This window comes from Labeo rohita, chromosome 8 (genome assembly GCF_022985175.1).
Source record: "Labeo rohita strain BAU-BD-2019 chromosome 8, IGBB_LRoh.1.0, whole genome shotgun sequence".
NCBI lineage: Eukaryota > Metazoa > Chordata > Actinopteri > Cypriniformes > Cyprinidae > Labeo > Labeo rohita.
In genome coordinates, this window is record NC_066876.1 from 31,115,596 (window position 1) to 31,138,382 (window position 22,787).

The window sequence follows — 22,787 nt, forward strand, 5'->3', positions numbered from 1 at the left end:
TAAGTGAACAAAACAATCAATATTTAAAATCTTTTAATTGAACAAAACAATATTTCTGTCTTTTAAGCAAACAAAACCCGCCAATATTTAAATCTTTTATTGGAACAAAACAACCAATATTTAAATCTCTTAATTTAATAAAACCGATCGGTATTTATGTCTTTTAATCAAACAAAACCTGCCGATATTTAAATCTATTACTAGAACAAACCCAACCGATATTAAAATCTCTTAATCAAACAAAGCCAACCGATATTAAAGTCTCTTAAACAAACCCAACCAATATTAAAGTCTCTTAATCAAACAAACCCAACTGATATTAAAGTCTCTTAATCAAACAAAACTAACCAATATTTAAGTCTCTTAATCAAACAAAGCCAACCAATATTTAAGTCTTTTAATTGAACAAAACCAACCGATATTTAAATCTCTTAAGTGAACAAAACAACCAATATTTAAAATCTCTTAATTGAACAAAACAATATTTCTGTCTTTTAATCAAACAAAACCCGCCAATATTTAAATCTTTTAATGGAACAAAACAACCAATATTTAAATCTCCTAATTTAACAAAACTGATCGGTATTTATGTCTTTTAATCAAACAAAACCTGGCAATATTTAAATCTATTACTAGAACAAACCCAACCGATATTAAAGTCTCTTAATCAAACAAAACCAACCAATATTTGTCTCTTAATCAAACAAAACCAGACAATATTTAAACCTCTTAATCATACAAAACCAACTGATATTTAAATCTATTACTAGAACAAAATGACCAATATTTATGTCTCTTAGTCAAACAAAACCAATCAATATTTAAATCTCTTAATCAAACAAAACCAATCATTATTTAAGTCTCTTAATCAAACAAAACTATCCAATATTTAAGTCTCTTAATTGAAAAACAAAACAAAACAACAACCAATATTAAATCTCTTAAGTGACCAAAACCAACCAATATTTAAGTCTCTTAATAAAACAACAACAACAACAACAACAACAACCAATATTAAGGTCTCTTAAGTAAACAAAACAGACCAATATTTAAGTCTCTTAATCGAAAAAAAAAAACAAGAACAAAAACCAATATTTAACTCTCTTAAGTAAACAGAATAGACCAATATTTGTCTCTTAATCAGACAAAACCAGACAATATTTAAACCTCTTATTCATACAAAACGATCTGATATTTAAATCTATTACTAGAACAAAACAGGCCCGGTTCTACGGGGGTGCATGAGGGTGCTAAGCACCCCCAAACAAAAGCAAAAGCACCCTCAGATAAAATTATTAATAGCGTATTAATTTTTAAATTAATGAACACGCAGACAGATGCACACACATACATAAATTCGCCAAATTAATACGTACACACAAGCTTATAAATACACAAGCTGAATTGTTAAAAGCGCACCTCGGGTCATGTGACACGAACCAACCAATCAGCTTCATCCTTTATAGAAACAACATTGAAAACTCAGCCAAGACGGTGAAACAGCTGATCATAGCTGTACAGGGATAGACATTTGTAAAATACATTTTGTAGCAGGGCAGTGCTAGAAAGCAATTTATCATTTGCTGAAACTAACTTGTCTTCATGGAGAGCGTAGGCCATGGTTGCCTAGTAACGACAGACGCCATGGGAGCGTAACTTAGCGCTTTGGAAAGAACGCGTTTTTAGGCGCGACATGTGAACTGCTCCTAGATGAGCATGCAGTAATAACCTTCACAGTGTATTCTTGATGTTAGATGGCATTTGTTGAAACTACAATTACGATACTAGTGTAGACGATTTATATTACTCAGTCCTATTTGGTGGTACCGTTTTCATACAGTTCCATGCATATTTTTTGTGAGCACCCTCACAATTTTCAGAAGCACCCTCAGTGATTTGGTTCTGGAACCGGGCCTGGAACAAAATGACCTGTATTTATATCTCTTAATCAAACAAAGCCGAAATTGAATCTTGTTGAATGATATTTAAATCATTTGAATACTGTTATTGTTATTTTCCTGTTTATTATTGAAGCTGCTTTGAAACATTCTGTATTGTGTAAGTGACTATGCAAAAGAAGGTGACTTGGCCTAAATGTGGTCTTTTTACTTAACTTTAAATGGTATTTGGAGTGTTATGAAATACGAATGCAGAAGCTCTGCTCTATTTTAAGCATCAGTGAACGTGACTCTGCTGAGGAAGAGGAAGCGGTGGGCGGAGCCTGCAGATGATTGACACACGGAGGGATTGACCTCACCATCATGCGATATGAAGTAACCAGAGATCTAACGGCGACACACATCGGACCATCGCCAGAAACCCATATGATTCACACTTGTTCATAACGAAAAATACGGAAAAAGTGATTGGAAAAGCAGCCGCCTGTTTCTTCGCTCGATGAACAGATTACCTCCGGCTTAACTAATGCGTTCCTGTAAATAAGTTAAAGAGCGGCATCCTTTTATCTGATGTAAATAAATGCTCAATTGTAAGTTCTCCAAAGACTCCAGAAGTGTGTTTTCGGAGCTGAGAATGTTCGAGACCAAAGGAATCTTCAGTATTTGTGTGGATGTCGGCTGTCTGCTGCTCGGTAAGAGTTCATTCACAGTCAAAACAGTCCTGCTGGAAACTCTTACAGATGTCTGGCCTCCCTTAGTAGCTGAGGTTTTGTTGAATAAATCTGCGTTGTTATTGTTACAGATTGTTACAGATTCAGATCCAGATCATAGCTGTCAATGTGTCGTGGTGCGCAACATTGTTTCAGTTCCGCACATCGATGAAACATTCATAATCATTTCAGTCGCACATCCATATTCAAATGTTACTACGCATACTCAATATAGGCTATTCATACGTCACTACACATTTACAGTACATGCTACAATACAAACTATTATTGCACAAAAACATGATACGTGCTTGTATCGAGATATAGTTGTTTAGTTTATTTTATCAGGTGAGAGATAAAAGTACAGTGTTCACAGATACTTGTGTTTACATTATAGGCTATTCATACTGTAGAAGTGGCCCAGCTAATAAAAATATAAGAATGTTGTTATTTTTGTTATTTTTAAACGTTCTCTTAACATTCTCTGCATGTCTCTTTTAAAACATTTTTTGGTTATGTTATGCAAACCTTATTGAAAACATTAAGGCAACGTTTTGTTATCATTATGGGAACATTTATTTGGAATGGTTTTTGGCCGTTCTGAAGCAAGGGGTAAGTAATGGGTATTAAAATGGTCTTAAAATGTCTTAATTCACCTAATTAAGGCCTTAAAGGGTCAGACCAGAAAGTTTAAATTCACAAAATCATGGCATTAAATGTTGCGTTAAGCTTATTTTTCTAGGCCCACTTGCAGGTATTTGTTATTGTTTTGACCATAAACAAGTCATTTTGATCAGTTTTTTCAGAAAACACGACTTCTTATCTTGTCAAGTAAATGTATCTTAATTTACGAATCTTTAGAGATTTGCACTAGAAAACAAATGTAACATTGTGTTTCCTTCCATTTTCTTATCTTGGTCTTAAATTTACCTTCGTAAACCCTTGTCATTAACCCATTTAATTCCACCGGTCACAACAGTGACCTTAAAAAAGGTTTTCATTTATAAAGCTCTAAAAACCTTACTGACTGATGTTTTAGTGCACTTCCTGCAAATATGGTAAAAATATTTCCTATTTACACCTTGAGAAGATGATGGCTGCATCAAAGCTTCAAAACGAAAAGCTAGTAAAGTATGTTAACATAAAGATATGACAAAGATTTTTGGTACACATTCTCTTTAAGGTGTCTAGTATCAAAATATGAATTCACATATATTCAGTTTTGTTGAGTGTGGTCATAGAATGAGTAAACAGGTTGATGGTCACAATAATGACCGTGTGGGATAACAGTAAACTTAGGTATACAATACAAATCAATTTGCAGTTGTTAGTGAAAATGACACTAAAATGTTGCAATGACAAATTTTTGCACTAAATTAAAAAAAATCAATATTGATGTTGTAATACTGGTAGCACTAATATACAAATTTGATGTTATATTTTACAAAAAAGTAACAATTTTGAAATACGTTGATAGTTGTATTTTTTTATTTTTGTATTATGTATTATTGTCTTTTATCTCAGGTTTTTTATGCATAATAGTAGGCATAAAATGTGATCAAACAGTTTAAAAAAGCTGGGCTAAGGTATATAACAATTTTTATCACTGCAGAAATATGTTAATTCAATACACTCATTATCCCACAGGTAACAATTGTGACGGACCATAAAACACAATTTTTCCAAAAAAATGACTAATGACATCTGAATATTTTCATGTCTGGGAAAAATTTGGTATTAAACAGGTTAAAGATCAGACAACTCTGAATGAATGTTCTATTAATGTTACTGGAAGAACATTTGTTCATAAACCTTCGCGCAACGTTCTGAGAACATTCCCTGTTGGCTGGGACATTTCTTTACACAATCGTAAGTGTTTCAAGCATTCATAGTAGGCTAGTGAAACTTACATGTGACATATTACAGATTCTCAAGCCACTATTAGTCTTGCATTATGTGCATTATTGGATCATGCATATAAATGCATATATTTTTTGTGTGCAAAGAATTCTTTAGTGGAGAGACTGTGATTCCTAACTCATTTAATGACCACAGTAAGGAATTTCCCTGACAGATGTGATGTATACGAATGCCAGAATAATAAGACTAGTCTGGTGACACAGAATACCTCTATTTTTGAACAACATTATGGCGTCTCTTTAGCAGAATGTGCACTGAGATGCTGTTCTTCTCCAACAATGTATCTACTAACGAAACATACAGCAACACATCATGGTCTGTTCAGCAAAACTTGAGATGATTTATTGGTTCTGCAAATGCTTTTAGTAAACCCCATGTTGTAATATAAACAGACCTAAAAACCTTCATTTGTATGTTTCTGTCTATGTTGCAGCTGGACTTCCATTTGCGATATTGAATATTCAGCACACGCCGTTCAAAAGAGGCTTTTTCTGCAGCGATGACTCCATCAGGTACCCCTTTAAAGAAGATACCATATCCTACCAGTTACTGATGGGAATAATGATTCCATTTGCACTGTTCGTAGTAAGTGTTCAATTGCTTTCTTAACCAATACTCATCTTCAGAGCTTCATTTGTCATTACAGTTGATCAAAACTTCATGAATTTTTGTGTCTGCACCACAGATAATCTTCGGTGAGTGTTTTTCCATATATCTGCGGTCCAGAGCTTCCCTCAGTTATGAGTATGTAGCGTGTGTGTACAAGGCCGTGGGATCTTTCGTGTTTGGAGCGGCGTTGAGCCAGTCGCTGACCGACATCGCCAAATACACCATCGGCCGACTGCGGCCGCACTTCCTGACTGTGTGTAAACCGCACTGGAGCCTCATTGATTGTAAATCTGGTTATATTGAAAACTTCACATGCACAGGAGATCCAGTCATCGTCAATGAAGGCCGGTGAGTGCAAAACAATACAATCATGCATTTCTTTACTCAGAGGTAAAATTTATTACACTTTTGCTTTTAATCTGCAAGTGGGTAGTTGACACATAGGCATGTGAATTACTTTTTTTAATTAAATGGCTACACTTTTAAGCCATCATTTTGATTCTATTTACTTTCGGCATCATTCTCGTAGGATCTCCTCCCTTCTGGTGGATCTCTGTTTATTTTCTGTCTGTATTTCCGTGTCTTCTCTCTTCAACTAATTTCTCTCCCTCAGTTCTTTCTGTTTCAAAAACAAAGTATCACCTTTTTTTTTTTTTTTTTTTTTTACTTATTTTCATGACACTTTATAACAGTACAAGTTTTCTGCAAAAGCATCAGAAATCAGACAGTACAGCCGTCACACCACAGGACATTTTGTGTCACACCATAGAACATTTCAGCCTTTTGTGTCAATTAACGACCTTTCTATTTCGAGCTAACCTGTCAGTAGCGGTGAGCAAGATACATTTGCATAATTTTCCATGATTATGTAGTTTAACATGCAGTTTTTAATTAAAAAATATGATTTAGGGGTGTCGCACCAAAGGACAACAAAATGTGACACTTCTAAAAAAGTTAAATATTTGAACAATTCTGAGACAAAAATGTACCATGTGCACGTCATGGGCTTGACAGGAGGCTTCAGTAACATGATCATTAAAGTTTTTTTCTGGAATTGGGTGATTTAAAGTCTGGATATGGTGTCACACCAGAGGACATGGTTTTCAAGTTCCCACACTTTGAGAAATATATGAATGAAAAAAATGATTGCCATTTACTAAAATAGACTTGTACAATTATGCCAGTGGTATTTATTTTTCTTTTTAATTTTGAAACGTTTAGGTTTATTGAACCATGCTTGAGACAGTCACACCATAGGACAGTTTTGACATTTGGCTCAAAAATGTAAAAAATCGAAAACACTGTAGCTTTTATAACAACTGGTCCATGTAGGACAAAGAACTGTTTAACCATTTACTACACCTTAAATAATGACAATATTAATTATGTTCATTTGTATCTTGTGGATATCTCAGTGAAAATGCCATGTCATGTCAGCAACACAAGTGCATTGTTTGATTTAGAAAAGAACATTGTTCTGGGCACATCTGATTTGCTAATTTAATGTACAATCTTCTACCAACAGACTTTCCTTTTATTCTGGTCACTCATCATTCTCCATGTACTGTATGCTGTTCCTCGCTGTAAGTGTGTTTTTATGACAATATTTAATCTAATTTAAGGCGAGATGCTACAGGCAAAACCAGTGTTTTTTATGCACTAACCTGTCTTAATTCAGACTAGTGGAAAGAAAGCATCTGAAGCACACATTTAAGTGTTTATTTTATTGTACTTTATCTATTCGCATCTGTAGATTTCAGTTTCAATCCGTATCTTTAAAGAGTTTTATTCCTCTCTGTATTACGAAGGTTTGTTCATATTTCATTCACACTGATTTATACATTTCACTCCTAGAAACCATGCATATTTAATTAGATAACACCTGTATATCATATATTATTCTAAATATGTATTATATACTAATATATTTCTCCTCACAGCTGTATCTCCAGTCTAGACTGAGAGCAGGTTGGGCTCGATTGGTTCGGCCGACTCTCCAGTTCTCTTTCATCGCCGCGTCTCTTTACGTGGGTCTGTCACGCGTCTCTGATTATAAACACCACTGGAGTGACGTTCTCACTGGACTCATACAGGGAGCCGCCGTGGCACTGTTTACTGTAAGTGAGGCCGTACGCTCATTAATACAAACATGACATGCTGTAACCAACACACCTCTCTCTCTCTCAACGCAGGTGTTCTTTGTATCCGATCTGTTCAGCAACAAACGCACGTCAAATAAAGACGAGGAGATCTCGCACACAAGTCTTCAGGAGACGTCAGATCCACCAAACCACTACGGCAGCACAGAGTGACACAGAACGCACTGTGTATGGAAGGAGTCGCAGTGGATTTTCCACTCTTACAGTAACATGCAATCCCATTCATGTTTAATAATATTACAGGGGAAAAGGTCATTTTTTACAATGCACAGATGTAGATGGACAGTGGCAGCACAACAATATTTTCATATATACTCTACGCAGTTACTGCACTGAATGTGGCAGTGTGACAGTTTAGCTTCCATTTCAGAACTCATGGGTTTTTTTTATGTATTAATGTAGTGCCAGTGAATCATGGATATCATTGGGAATGGTGCAGTACAAGACCACAGAACGAAAACATTCCCATCATGCCACTAAATGTTGAAAATATTGAGCTTTTGCTGCAGTGCACTCTAGACAGTGAGTGTTTCAGATAGAAACGTCCTACTGGGCTTTCAGGAATCCAGTTTGCTGTTTTCCCACTTGATTTCAAAATGACACGGGTCTTTCAACAACCTCAAAACAGATCAAAATAAAGCTTCTTCGTCGGCAATGATGGTTTCATGAAGAACCTTTAACATTCACAGAACCATTCCATTGCATTATAGTGGAAAAAGGTTCTTTAGATTATTAAATTATTCTTCACATTAAGAAAAGACTCCAAACCAGTCTTAAGTAGCACATATTTGTAGCCAAAAATACATTGTATGGGTCAAAATTATTGTTTCTTTTATGCCAAAATCATTTGGATTTTAAGTAAAGATCATGTTCCATGAAGATATTTTGTCAATTTCCTACCATAAATATATCAAAACTTAATTTTCGATTAGCAATATGCATTGCTAAGCACTTAATTTGGACAAATTTAAAGGCGATGGGTCACAAATGGTTCTTCTATGGCATTGCTGTAACCTTTATTTTTAGAGCGTATGCATCTATCAAACAATCCAGCATTTCTGTTAGATAATATGAGCGCTGTATAAAGTATACATGTCTTATTTCACCAAGGTTGTTTAAATGTTAAATGAAAACTTACAACCAGTGGATTGTATACTTGACTGTAAGACACTTTATTTCTATGGTTTACAGTTGCTTGAACAATTTTTTTTTACATTTTGTGTCAAATCGTCATACGAAAAGGTGAGAAGGTATGGGCCAAATATGAGCAACCAAAGTGTCTCATTGCATTTAATTCAGTTGATGCAAATGGTTATTTTATTGTTGTTTTTTAGTTAACTTTGCTTTTTTTCATTTTCGTTATTTCGAATTTATGGTGAGACCACAAGCTGTAAATATCCAAGCACTTGAATAACAATTTTTGCCTTTAATAGCTTTATATGTAACTTTGTATGTATCATATACAAAATAATTTTCTTTTTGCTGCTTTATTTTAAATTCATTGGCAGCTGTGCTAGTGCGAACCAATGAAACATGGTACTGTAAAGGATTTTCTTGCAATTAAAGCTCTGCCAGACCAACTGTGGTGTAGTTATTGATATTCAACTAATCATCATAATCATTTTGTCCTCAGCGGCGCCTCTAGCGGGCAGATTATTCAAGCTTTGGTTAGTTCGATTCACTCGGACGGATCGTTCGAATCGAACGTGTTCAAAACGCGATTCAATCGAGTCCGCCTTACAGATACAAATGCTGCGCGACTCGGTTCGCTCGAATCACTAAGAAGAACCGATTCGCTAGGGCGATTTGTTGACGAATCGAACGCCACCGCCGCTTGTTCTTTGTCCTCGCGGTGACTGACTGCATATGATCCCGCTGAATGTACATTATTTATTCATCCGTTTACAGTCTGTATTCATCAAACAGAAGATCTGAAGGATGGTGTTAGTTCATGTCGGATATTTGGTTCTTCCTGTCTTTGGCTCAGTGAGAAATAGAGGTATTTATAACACATTATTTCACGATCAGATCACATCTAAGGGCCTTTTGCTTGTTTAATGCATGGTTATTAAATCCATGACTGATCTATATGCTGCTGTAGGTCCTTACTGAGGGAATATGCCATAAAAACCAGGTGATTTGGTATTTCTTTTAGCGAGTCAGTGAGGTTTGATTCGGATCTGAGGTAATCTGTTACCGTTAGCTAGCCGAGCGACGCTTCCCGCGTCAGAATTTACTTTAAAATGTATTTAAAATCAGTCAACTGGGTTAAACGAAGGAAATTCGGTTCATCTGACAGATTGTCGTTTCGTTTTACCGTGTATTTGAGCGCTGTATGTATTTGTTGAGGTTTATTTGTGAGGTTTGGGTTTTTACCTCAGAAAGCTAAAGATGCTAATTCAGGCCTGAGCTTAACGGACAAAACATCAATATATCAGTCCGCTAATCGACTAGAGTCATTTAATGCTCGCTTGTATTAAATGTAACCGTTTTGGCTAGGTTTGTGTCAGCCTCAGAATGACAGTACCCGCAGTTCATCATGTGTTATAAACATCGATTATTTTTGAGCAATTATCGTTGTGGAACACAAGCACACGAAACTAGTGTTGAGACGAGCTGCTAACTTTACCTCCATCACTGATTTCATGAAGCTTTTTTGATTTCTGTTTCTGATCTTCTGTCTCATAGTTTGATTTCATGTGCTTTATTTCTGTTCTTATCTCCTGTCTCATAGTCTATGGAGGCTGAATCTACATTCTGCATTATCAGATCATTGTGTTTTAATGATCATCTGTGTTCTGATCCCTCCTCATTTCCTATTTCCATCAGAAGACGACAAACATCTCAGATCTGCTCCCTTCCTGAGAACAAACACACACTAAAACCAGTGCTAACAACACATTTAGAGCATTTAAACTACTGTCTATATGTCAAGTGCTGTAGTTTAACCCACATCAGTAGCTCTAGAAGAGTGACTCATGTATGTCCCATCCAGCTTTGGTAGTCAACATGTATGTAAATTCCTGTAAAATGGATGCATTTTGTGCTTGGATGATCACCGAACCCACAAACCTTTAGCTGTCACCCGCATAACGTGTGCTCCATTCATCGCCCTTCTGATTTTACACGATCATTCACAATCATGTCTAGAGGAAAAGCAAAAAAACAACAGACAAATTAAGTAACACGGTCACTAACTGACCATTGGCTTTGAATCGCATCAAATCCGATGTCCAAATTGCGTCCAAAATGCCATCCATTTGGCAGGGATGTTGATTTCCTGCACTGCTACTGAGATCCTCTATTAGAGCAATGCAAATGTCTATTGTTTGGTTGTGGTTTCTCTACCTTTTGTTCTGGTAATAGACTTCAGTGCATGAATCACATTATTATTATTATTATTATTCATATTATTTTGATTCTACATTGAATAGACTCCAATGTAATCTTTCTGTAGTAAAGATGTACCCTGCTGTACTGTAATGTGCTGTAGCCGATGCATCTGCTCATTGGATGTTGCTTTTGTTCTGTTAACCCTGTACTGAGCATGGTGGGCCTTGCTATTGGTCAATGTTGTTTTATTTGTTGCATGGACTTATTATTATGACACAAATCCACATATACTAATATTTTTCAATAAAGAATATAGTATTTTTCCTAACCTCCAGTGTGCTTCTTGCTGATTTCCATTTATTGTCTCCCCCACCTCCTCCCTCTGCTGTGACCGATAGACTGATTTCCTCGCTTTTTTCATCATGAGACCTCAATGAGTTGATCTGCGGTCATTTACGCTCATCGCTGAGGCACTTGAAGGTGCAGTGTGCGTTCACCGTAAACGTAGACGTCCACAACCGAACCGCCGCTTCTGCGGCGTCCCGATGAGATCCTATTAGATCCGTTTCCAATCAGACGCTGCACCTTTAAGTCTTCTCACAGTAAATGATCCAGATGCAATGTAAACGTGGCCTTTCTCTGTGGTGTGTCCAGGTATCCACACATTTCATCTCTGTGATTGAATCTTCTCCCACTAACACACATCGAGCGATGGGCACAGCTCATTTCTCTGTGTGGCAATGACACATTATACATGATTTCGTCTGGTGATTTAGGCTTATGTGTTTCAAACTCCTTCATTCTGAAGTCTGTGTATCTGCCAGCAGAAAGTAGAGTGGAGAGATGGGTAATTCTGCTTTTCCGTGTCTCATTTTTTCCCATTTCTACTACGATATAGTTTTCTTTCTCATAAGTAAATACTGAAGTGTTCTCACACCATAAAGTGGTGCATTGATTCATTTCTTCACTCATTTGTTGTCTTGCAAGTAGCCAGCAGATACCTACATCACAACACCAAAAACTCAGTCTCAATCCATGTTTCAAACATTCACCCTTCGTTATTAATCTAGTGAAATACAAGTAGTACTTCTGAATGAAGGACATTTAACTTTTATGTAAACACGAATTATGTTCTTTCTAGAAATGCCAGGGCTTTTAATTAAGTGTAACTGTTGCTCTGTACATTAATGTTCACATGTCAGCTCATAATAAGCATGCTATAACTGCATGTCTTGCCCCTGCACCAGCAAAAGCCTTGGGTTCCTGAGATTTCTGCTGCTTCTGATGTCACTTTGGTTAATCATTCCACTTGGATAAATTACAGTAAATGTTTCTAAGAAAAAAAGACTCGTAGAAAAACATTCCCATCAACCAATCAGATTTCGGAATTACGTACTTCAGCAACGCTCTTAACCCTCAGTCATTTCAGGAGTGGGCGATCATTGAATTTTAGGATGTGATTGTTGTTCCAGAACCAACAAAGGATGTTGATTCAGGAAGATGTCCTACTTCACGTCCATTGACATGTCATTGGCTTTGAGATTTTGTTTTGCCAGCACATGGATACTGCTTTGCAAGTTCCCACACACGTATCCAAAGTTCTGTCATTGGAAAACGCAAATCCCTTCATTGATAATGCGTGACAGGCTAACCGCTCACATAAAAACAGCAGCGTCGGTCTAAATCCAGAGCACTGTGAGACGTTTACTACTCGCTCAGACATTTGGCTGAGAACCTAAAGCAGCTGTGGATTCCTTCAGTCTTCCAGGAACTCCATCTCACAATCTGCTTTTGGTAGTCACTAAATTACACTAGAGCATTCACATCTGCTGGACTGAGGTGAGGAGACACTTCTGTTCACACAGCTGTGGAATACGATTGATATATGCATGATTATTTCCCAAAACCAGTCAAACACAGCCAATTTCATTGGACAACCCAATCACAAAAGTAACCTGTCAAGAAAAGTCATTAATGGATCTGCTGATAAGAAACAGTCTTATTCATCAGGATGTTCTACCAACACTAAGTTTAGAGTTAGTAGTCTAGGTCTGTATTTTAGTGCTTTGTATTCTTTATCTTTAGGTTTGTGCTTTATTGGTTTGGGAACTAGTTGGAAACTACACGGTTTGGTTTCCAAAAGAGCAAGAACCGTATTCTACAATTAAGTGTGAACCTGAAAGTTCAGTGACCTGTTGCATAAACTTTTCAGACTAGTCTTACAGGATAGCCAAACAACCTTTCTCCAAGACTGGTTATAACTTTTTTAGATCAGTTATGCCTGATAAAGGTGTAAAATGTTGTGAATAAATCCATTTTTGATATGTGTGTGGGATTATATGTTTTTGTATAATTTGAACCCTGAAAATGTAAAACTGGTTTGGCTAACTGCTAGTTGGTAAGACTAGTTAAGACAAGTGTTTATGCAACTGGCCACATGACTCATAACCAGTTACTATATGTGACCCTGGACCATAAAAGCAGTCTTAAGTAGCACTGGTATATTTGTAGCAATAGCCAACAAAATACTAATAATGATCAATTTTTCTTTTATGCCAAAAATCATTAGGATATTAATAAAGATCATGTTGCAGGAAGATATTTTGTAAATTTCCTACCGCAGATATATCAAAACATAATTTTTGTTTAGTAATATGCATTGCTAAGAACTTCTTTTAGACAACTTTAAAGGTGATTTTCTCAATATTTCGATTTTTTTGCACCCTCAGATTCCAGATTTTCAAATAGTTGCATCTCGTTCAAATATATCCCATCCTAACAAACCATACATCAATGGAAAGCTTATTAATTCATTTTTTAAGATGATGTATAAATCTCAATTTCAGAAAAACTGACCCTTATGACTGGTTTTGTGGTCCAGGGTCACATATGCCATGTGAACTACACTTAAGTATCGTGCTATTGGAAATATGACTATTTGGGATGAAAAAATAGGGGTATTGTAGTGTTTGGATAGAAGAAAAATAAACTAAATTGGACAAAACCATGAAATGTGAGAGGTTAAGCTAGTTGCAAGTCTAAATATTTACATGAATTTGTTAGGGTGACTGATTTCAATTCCCAATCCTCAACACTAACTGTGTGAACGTAGCATTCCAAACCAACAGATTAACGCAAACACGCTGTTCCAACACAATTAGCTAACCTTCACTTTTCATTTCCCATCACACCCCACTGCTGATGATTGATTTCTTCTGGAAGTTCAGGAGAGTAGGACGTCCGGCCTCCAGCGGCATTTTAATCCCATTCATAATTGGCTCTGATGTCATTGTTGTTGCAGGATCTCATTTTAACAGGCATCAGCACAGTCATGCTACCTCTTGCCGGCATTTCCACGTAGGCCCCCAGGCCCAGATCCCTGTTGATTTCCCAATGCCCCATCCAGGACAATCTCAGACGGGAATGAGCCATCACCTCGGCCCCGCGCACCAGCCAGCCGCGGCGTTACATCCACCCCTCAACCACATACCAGCGCCACCGTTCCAGGACATCCCGGCCCCGCCCTTCCTACCTCAGGCTTTACACCAGCAATACCTCATCCAGCAGCAGATCCTGGAGGCTCAGCACAGGAGGATACTTCCACAGCCCAGGTATGACCATAATCAACCATACTTCACAAGTTCGCCTGCCCATCCATTCTTAATAGTTAATGGTAGACTTGGCTTGCTATCGTTGACGGAGGCCCGAACCCGAGGCTTGGCTTGAGCTCAGAGTTCTACCCTCTATTGTGGCACTATGTAAAGGGAGAATGACAAACAGAGGAGGAGTTGCTGGGACAGTGCAATAACTGCTCTGTATATTTGCCCATAATGATTACTGACAGAACTAAATGATTAGGTTCCACCCAAATTTTTGTTTGGAACTTCACTTATGTTCTGAAAGGAGAAGTTCACTTCCAGAACAAAAATGTACACATAATTTGCTCACCCCCTTGTCATCCAAGATGACAAGGAAGATCAGATGAAGTTCAAACTAGGGGGCACCATTGAAGTCCACTATATAGAGAAAAATCCTGAAATGTTTTCCTCAAAAAATAATTTCTTACTGACTGAAGAAAGAAAATCATGAACATCTTGAATGACAAGGGGTGAGTAAATTATCTGTACATTTTTGTTCTGGGTGTATCTCTTTAAGGCAAGATGCTACTGGCAAAAACATTGTTTTTTTCATGCACTGGTTTTGAGGGATTTGGGTTATTTGGCTTTTCATAATGTATTGTTTCAGAATAGTGGAAACATTCCAAATACATTTAATTGTTTGTTTTTTTGCACTTTTAAAGGCTGTTTTTTCTCCACTTCAACAGCACTTGCACCAGATTTTAGAATTTTATTTCTGTCTATATTCTGAAGGGTTCTACAGAGGGGTTTGATCACACATTATTTACCTTGTTTATCTTCCATTCCTGAAAACATATTAACATATTTCTGTCTTTTGACTGTGTTTTCTGATTTGTGGAGTGAAAATCTAAAATCTCCTTTGGAAAAACCTTATTACTTTTGAACGTGGCTTTATCCAATGTTCTTATATTCTGGAAATGTATGCAAATTAGCGCATATTTAATTGTGCAACCTCATGGACATTTTTGTCCATTTTAGTTTAGTTTTTTTGCCTGTATTAATGCTAACTGCATAATGTTTGTCTCAGGTGTGTATTTTTATTGGAATTTTAATATTTCACCCTCACTGACTTTAATAAATCTATTTTACACTAGGTACAAAAAAATCCTCTCAGCACATTTTGGACAAAAATGTCCTTCCTCATCGAAACCCATTAAAACTGCCATTTTTAATCCCAGGGTTATTTAAACAAAAAATGATGCAATATTTGTTCATTAGGCTTTCATTCTGCTGGCAGTGCTTGTTTAGATTTATGGCTTTGATTTTCTATCAAACTTTCTATCGAACTTTTTTTAACTTCAACAATAATCTTCCAAGAATCTTCTTTAAAATAAGACCAAACTTAAGCCTGCACTCCCAAGCTTTAAATTTTTATGAGAGTTTTTTTGACATGGACATTTTTGTCCTCTATAAACCTGTGTGTAACTTTTTTAAATTAATGCAGAAATGAAAAAGAAAAAAAAGTTTGCAATTCTTAATGTAATCAGTCATCTAGGGGAAGTATGGTGGCTTCTATTAGTTTAATATTTATTCACTATTCCCTGTAGTGTCTTGCCTTAATGCATCTTCCATGTCTTATTGAGAAGAATTCATCAGTGGTTGTTTTCGTATCCAGATTGGTAAAATATTTGTTTTTCTGGTATATTTTTATAATCAGTTCAGACGTTCATCCAGCTGACTTCGTTAAATTTTTCCAGCAGACATGCTCCAGACCGAACCCTTCCCCATCCGCAGACGCTGCGGCCACCGTATGAATACCCGCCATCCATTCACATTCCCCCACCGCCACCAGTGCCGCAGCAGCCGCGCTACCTTGCCGAAGGAACAGACTGGTACGCCTGCATTTAGCGACTTGATAAACTAGTACTCTGCTTGGCTTTGATTGACTTACGTCATTCCTGTGTTCATGTTTAGGGATCTGAGTGTGGATCCAGGCCTGCCGCAGTACCACGTCTCTCCTCTCACTCAACACTATCAGCATTACCTGACCTCTCCGCGACTGCATCACTTCCCCAGGAACACCACCTCAGCACAAGTGGTCAGTCTTCGTATTTGTGTGTATGCATGTGTACACTTTTATCCAAAGTAACAAGTTCATACATTCCCTGGGAATCAAACCAGTGACCTTGGTGTTGCAATTTATCTCTTCTTACTTCACTGATGTTGTATGCTGACTTGGTGCTGTCCTACACAGGTTGTCCACGAGATCAGAAACTACCCATATCCTCAGTTACATCTTCTGGCCCTCCAAAGCCTGAGTCCGTCTCGCCATGCGTCTGCTGTGCGGGAGAGTTATGAGGTACCGTCACACTTGGTGTCCTTTTGCTACACAGTTAATCATTCTTCTTGCGCTTTCATGTAATGTGACGTGTTTCCATGTGGTTTTGATTCCAGGAGCTCCTGCAGTTGGAGGACAGATTGGGCAATGTGAACAGAGGGGCTGTGCAGACCACCATCGAGAGGTTTACCTTTCCTCACAAGTATAAAAAGGTAAAACCACTGTACAGTGGCCTTTAATAATGCTCCACCCACGTTTTCTGTCAGGACAAAATATTCCTTATCCTCCTGTTGTGTGTTGAGTTTTTCCTCATTGATCATCAGTGATGGGAATAACAACGTTTTAAATAAACGTAACTGACAATAAAATGCGTCGTTATAATTTTCACGTTGCGTTCTTCTTCTGAGTTAAATTCTGGCTTATTCCTCTCAGTGTCTTCTTCCAGAAACGAAAAGAAGCTGGGATGAACTTGATGAATGTTCACGTTTGTTTACGGAGGCAATGTGGGTGTTTACCTGCAAGTTTACAATTTAAAAAAGCGGAGTCGCTTGTGGACGTGATTACATTAGAGATGAGTTTAGACAGGAAAAACTGGAGCTTGCGTTGGTATCATACGGATTACTTTATCAGAGAATATCTGTTTTTGACATGACTTCCTTCATTTAAAAGTAGACATTTCAAACTTTCTATATAATTCTTGTGTGTGTGAGGCACATATTCACAGAGATTCAGGTTGTTTTATTTCCGTGTCTGTAGAGAGGTGACGGCAGAGGAACGCACCCAGTTTATTTTCTTTGTTTTACAAAAGAACATTGTTTTCTTGTTATTATGACTATATACAAATAAAAGTAGACCCTTTGCAGTATTTTTAGTTCTTTTCAGCAGTGATGCGGTCTTCGACTCCAGAGGGTTTAACTGGGATGTTTTCATATCTGCGGGTTAAAACGACCCCAATAACGTAATACTTGTGGTTTGTCCCATTCTCGCATAATTTGCACATTATGAAGCACATTGATAAACACTAGAAGTTATGTTCGGTCTGTTGCCCCTAATATTGGTTAAATTAGCAAACCAATCAAGAGTGGATTAATTGACTGTCAACAGTATTACAGAAGTAATATTGCTTCAGAGCAGCTATGTAAGATCATGTTTGGGTTTGTGGGAAACAGGAAAACTGTTTTCTTTACATTGTCAAATTCTAAATGTACCCTTAATTATAGAATGACCCAGTTACTTTTATAATGATGTAACTAGTAATGAGAAGTATAATAATGAGAAGTAACTAGTAACTATAATTACTTTTTTACAGTAATGTGCCCAACACTGATGATCATGAATTTTCTCCTTGGTCTTGAGTTTGTGTGCTAGGATTCGACGCACAGTTGTGTTTTGGAAAGGCCATACAAATCTTGGTTACATTAATGGTATTGGGTTCCAACTAAACCTCCATTGGGTTCCATTCAGTTCACCAAAAATCAACACTTTGAACAAACCTACATCATTTTCCAGTGGATATGTTGCGGGTTTGAGGGTGCGTTCACACTTGTAGTTCGGTTCATTTGGTTCGTACCAAGAAGAAAAATGATACATTGGGTCCTGGTCCGCTTAGCATTCACACTTTGACAGCGAACCTAAAGATACCAAACCTAAAAGCATAGAGATACATTCACAACCTGATTGGTCGGGTTGAATGGCGTGCATTTTGTGACAGAATTTACAGAACAAAGGAAAAAGGTGTGTTAGACTTCAAAGTGGCTTAAGTTGAATACACCTAATTACGGAGTCCCGCTCATGACATGAAAGAAAAACAAAAAACAAATCGTGGGCATGATTTATTAGTACGTTGCCTCATTTTAAATACATCATGCACATGATTTATTAATTAATTCCCTCGATTTACTAGATTGTGCGCACAATTTACTAATTCATTCCCTCATTTTAAATAAATTGTGCACGCAATTTACTAATTCATTCCCTCGTTTAAAGTAAATCATGCGCTTGACATAATTCATGCCCTCGTTCTAGGTAAATCGTGCACGTTTTGATAGTTACATCCTAACAGGTGCTGGTGCTCGTAATGTTACAGCTAGAGTTCTCCAATTCTTAGCATGCAATGTAGATGCCTCTCACTTAAAATGATTCCATGCAATGCTACAAGGCTTTTGAAAATGTCTCTAGAACTCATTCCCAACTCAAAATAAAAACCAATTAAAGTGTCTCTGTCCATAACATAACATCTCAATTTGTTTTAGATACACCGCTTGTTTCCTTCATAAAATAATGTTGCGTAGCATCGCATCTTGTCATTACTTCTTGTTTTTGGTTCGTTCAGAAATATTTGGTCCATGTTGCATTCATGTTACATTTAAACCGCACCAGAGTTCTTTGGAAGCGGACCGAGACCGCCGCTTGTTTGGTGCGCACCAAGGTTTTGGATGGCAGCATTTACACTTACTCAGATGAACCACACTAACAGAGCAATTGCACCAGAGTTCGTTTTAATCAAACCATACAAGTGTGAACACACCCTGAAGGTGAAGGTTGCTGGAGAATTCATTTTTAATATGTGACAGTTTTACGGTGCATTCACATGGGGTGTGAGCATCAACACCTCTCATTTACACTGAATGGAGTGATGTCAAGCGTTGCCGAGGTCCGTTGCGCCGCGTCACTGGCGTTGCTCGCAGCAGAAGTTGAAAACTTTTCAACTTTATGCGCCAATGCAGGTGGCAACCAATCAGATCACCTTATGCAAATATACTAGTGTAGACGCTAGCTAATCGAGTTCACGCAACACCAGAAAACTAACGTGATTGGCTGCTGTGTCTATGTCATGTATGTCATGTCAGCACCGAGCTTCAGCCACGTCAAGCGTTGATGCCGACGCCTCGTGTGAATTTACCGTTTGACTCCAAGTTAAATGTAGGTGTATGTTTCTTTTGGATCTAAAAGCATGTGCTAAAAGACTAATCGTGTGATTTATAGAGAAGACCTCTGGAGCTGAAGATCGGCATGGATGAAGAGGAGCTCGACACGGATGAGAAATGCACAATATGCCTCTCGATGCTTGAAGACGGAGAGGACGTCAGGTAGTTTGACGCTTTACTCACAACCCATTTGAATGGTGGCATGGTTTATCTTTCAACAAATGTTTTGTTTTCTGTTCCCAGGAGATTACCCTGCATGCACCTCTTCCATCAGGCATGTGTTGACCAGTGGCTGGCCACCAATAAGAAGTGTCCCATCTGCAGGGTAGACATTGAGACGCAGTTGTCCCCCGACAGCTGATGTCTCATGTAGCACTAGCTAGAAGTCCTGTTGTCTTTCTTCGTCCCCTCGTGGGTACTTTGCCAAATGTGTGTCATCTCCATCACCTCTCACCTCTGACCTTTGCCTTCTGAGCCAACTGACGATGTAGAACAGGGAAGAAGAAAAGCGCTGCGGAGAAGAATGTGTCCGTCGATGAAGACTGTTTTAGTCAAAGTGCTCTGTATGTGTGTGGGACGGCACACTACGTCTTGGAATGATCTCGGATGAAGACCAACCAAATGTTCTCAGTGTTCAGTAGGTCACGGATGAAGCATTACAGCATGAACACCACAAAGTCCAACACATTACACGTGGTTGGTCATGAACCTTACACGTAGTTGAACGAATCATTTGGGAAAACAAACAAACAAACAAACAAAAAATAACGGGAATCAAAGTCATTAGTGAACGAGAGAAGCGTAAGAGTAGAATAATGACCCTGTGTTTCAACAAAAGCTCCGTCGTCGTGTCTGTAATTATCGGAGGTGATGCTTGACGTCCGTACAGTATGTAACCGTAAGGCCAGGCTTGATATGAACTGTGACAGTCCGCATTTTGTGCTCGTGACGCCTCCGACGCTTAGAAACGTATCCACCAAATGCATGTTGAGAAGCGAGAGGCCGGGGTTCTTCTGACGAGAGGTCGACGTGCATGAGGACGTTTCCTGCGCGACATTCTACTAATCCTGAAGACACTGTGTTCTCGTCGCGTCTCCACGAGTGAAATATGTACCTTAATGCCTGTAGCACAAGCACACGTTGAATAGTAACGGCATAACTCTGTGTTTCCATTCGCTCTGTGACTCGTGGTCTCGCTTGGTCGTAACAGCAGCATCTGTAGAGTCATAATGTGCATGAAACCTGTTTGCTGCCATTTCTAGAGGACATGACAAGGGAGTAAAGCCATTTGTTTTATAGAAACCAAACATAACTTTTCTAAGCTGTTCTTCATGATCACTCTCTTTCTCGTTTGATTTCTCCTCTTTCCTACTGTCGCCAACCTGTGCGCGGGGCTGGTACAGCTTCTCGACATAAGTAGCTGCAATGCTGGAAAAAACAAACAAACAAGTTATTTATTGTCGTCTTAATGTAGTTAGTGGTTATTTTTGTAAATGCACTCACTTTCTGAAGAGGTCGTGTGATTGTTTCTCTTTCCCTGCTTTTGCATTTGCACTCAGTTTCCTTGCGTATCGTGCACTCCATCCAAAAAGAAAGAGACGAAAAAAAAAACCAAGGGAACTTTTTAACAGCACAGTTTCTTCGCGTAACGATAGTCGTTGCCTCACTGACCACTTTCAATGTACGTGACTGTTTTCCTGTAGCATTTCAGATGTCTTTGTAGTACGTTTGACGAAATGACCTTCTCGACTTTGCTTTCGCAACTTTTCCAGAATTCAAGCGTTCAGCTGCTTGGAAGCCAGGAAGTTGGAAGCGTCTTGTTTTTCGATTACCGTGATCTTTTTCTCATCGTCCGTCTGGGTTTTATAGTTTACACATGATATCGTGCGTCGAAATGCCTTAAGTATTTAACAATCATAATTTATGACTAACTTTACCTACTATGGGTGCGTATTTAAGTTCCGAACTAGTATCGCAATGTATTTATTTACGTCAGCATAACGTGTGTATAAATACCTCATTGTGCTATACTTTAATGGGAGTGCTTTGCATGCGGTTGTACTTTAAGGGGCATAAGTGTCAAAACAAGCTAAAATTCCCCCATCCCGAGGGCGTGCTGAAACGTGCTAGTATGTGGTGCTGTAGTTTTTTTGGTTACATTCCATTAATGCAATTTCAAAGAGTCGTTCAGCTGTGAGCTCGTAGACAAACTGTTCAATGGACTGGAATTGTTTTGCATGTCTCTCCTGTTTTTGCACTCTTTGCTGCCCTCTCACTGGCATCCTGCGAACGCCGTCCGCTCGGAACCGAGCCGGCGATTCCAGGCCGTGAATCTGTTTTCAGTGTTTTCAGTAGTGAGGAGTGAGTTCAGCGCTTACTGTGATTGATTATAGCTGCTTGTCTTGTGCCCATCTGGCTTTAACTTTCGATTACGGCCGGCCGTCGTACGCTGTATTTTTCAATCGGGATTTAAAGTGATGCTTATTTTTTTCCCCATTAGTAGCAGATTTCCTTTACCTTTCTTTTCGTATCGGTACTTCATTAGAGAGGGGCTTTAAATGTCTGAATGCAGGTCGTGTTGTGGTACATTCTAGCGTAGCTGCCGTACGTTCGTCTTATTTCATGGTTTTAGCTTCGATCCCCCAAATTACGGTAATCGTGTTTTACACTCATACGGCAGATGACTCTTATTTCCGGTGAAACGAGCGTTTCTCCTGCCGTACCTGGAATACACACACTTAGAAACGGTTGCGCCGAAATAGACAAAAAGAACAATGGCTTTATATTTTATGATTTGTGTTTCTAGCCTGTGTAGCCTTAAAGTCTCTTGATTTGATCCATCTCTCCAGCAGATTTTGGACATAAGCAATAGTAGTATCATGTTTCGTTAACAGACTGAACCGTAGATCCTAAAGCACAAGCTCTGTAATGCATGTCTTTCTCAGGTTTTAATATGCGTATGAGAATGGATACATATGTTAAAATATTTTACCATAAATATTTCTGATGTTTTTCTGCTGCTGACATAAAAAGAAAAAAAAAGTTAAAAAAAAAAAAAAAAAATAGTTGAATAACCTGCCAGTGAAAGGGAAGTGGCTCTTTGTATAAGACACTGCTGTGTGCTGTTACTGCGCAATGTTTTCTGACATGAATATTTTATAGCTCAAGTAGAAAAATATGTATTGACAATATTTAAGCAATAGCTTGGTGATTATAATGTATGATAACTAGATAAGTGTATATTGCGTTAAAAAAAAGAAAATCTTAGATTCACTTTTGGTGGATTTTGTACTGTATTTATTACTAATGATGATG

The 22,787-nt window shown here is 38.0% G+C and overlaps 2 protein-coding genes across 3 annotated transcripts; both read left to right on the plus strand.

Annotated features, from left to right (window-relative positions):
• The first annotated feature begins 2,237 nt into the window (after positions 1-2,237).
• Positions 2,238-8,876, plus strand: LOC127169741 (phospholipid phosphatase 1). The gene is made up of 6 exons (XM_051117325.1): positions 2,238-2,590; positions 4,962-5,113; positions 5,214-5,485; positions 6,663-6,720; positions 7,078-7,254; positions 7,330-8,876. The coding sequence occupies exons 1-6, from the start codon at positions 2,479-2,481 to the stop codon at positions 7,447-7,449; spliced, it is 891 nt and encodes a 296-aa protein (XP_050973282.1). The 5' UTR covers positions 2,238-2,478; the 3' UTR covers positions 7,450-8,876.
• A 218-nt stretch (positions 8,877-9,094) lies between these two features.
• Positions 9,095-22,546, plus strand: rnf165b (ring finger protein 165b). 2 transcript variants are annotated; one of them, XM_051117323.1, is made up of 8 exons: positions 9,095-9,295; positions 13,931-14,240; positions 15,965-16,099; positions 16,182-16,305; positions 16,462-16,566; positions 16,662-16,757; positions 19,531-19,634; positions 19,716-22,546. In XM_051117323.1, exons 1-8 carry the CDS (start codon positions 9,235-9,237, stop codon positions 19,831-19,833), a joined length of 1,053 nt encoding a protein of 350 aa, XP_050973280.1. In that variant the 5' UTR covers positions 9,095-9,234; the 3' UTR covers positions 19,834-22,546. The 2 variants fall into 2 exon arrangements, with proteins under 2 accessions (XP_050973280.1, XP_050973281.1); XM_051117324.1 differs by having other exon boundaries at positions 15,968-16,099.
• Positions 22,547-22,787: the final 241 nt, after the last annotated feature.

Bases quoted from the DNA above. Each gene is read 5' to 3' on its own strand.
- rnf165b (XM_051117323.1), top strand. From the start codon at position 9,235: ATGGTGTTAGTTCATGTCGGATATTTGGTTCTTCCTGTCTTTGGCTCA. The intron at 14,241-15,964 runs GTATGACCATAA...AAATTTTTCCAG, and splicing joins AGGATACTTCCACAGCCCAG to CAGACATGCTCCAGACCGAA. The intron at 16,758-19,530 runs GTAAAACCACTG...TGTGATTTATAG, and splicing joins TTCCTCACAAGTATAAAAAG to AGAAGACCTCTGGAGCTGAA.
- LOC127169741 (XM_051117325.1), top strand. From the start codon at position 2,479: ATGCTCAATTGTAAGTTCTCCAAAGACTCCAGAAGTGTGTTTTCGGAG. The intron at 5,486-6,662 runs GTGAGTGCAAAA...TTCTACCAACAG, and splicing joins GTCATCGTCAATGAAGGCCG to ACTTTCCTTTTATTCTGGTC. The intron at 6,721-7,077 runs GTAAGTGTGTTT...TTCTCCTCACAG, and splicing joins ACTGTATGCTGTTCCTCGCT to CTGTATCTCCAGTCTAGACT.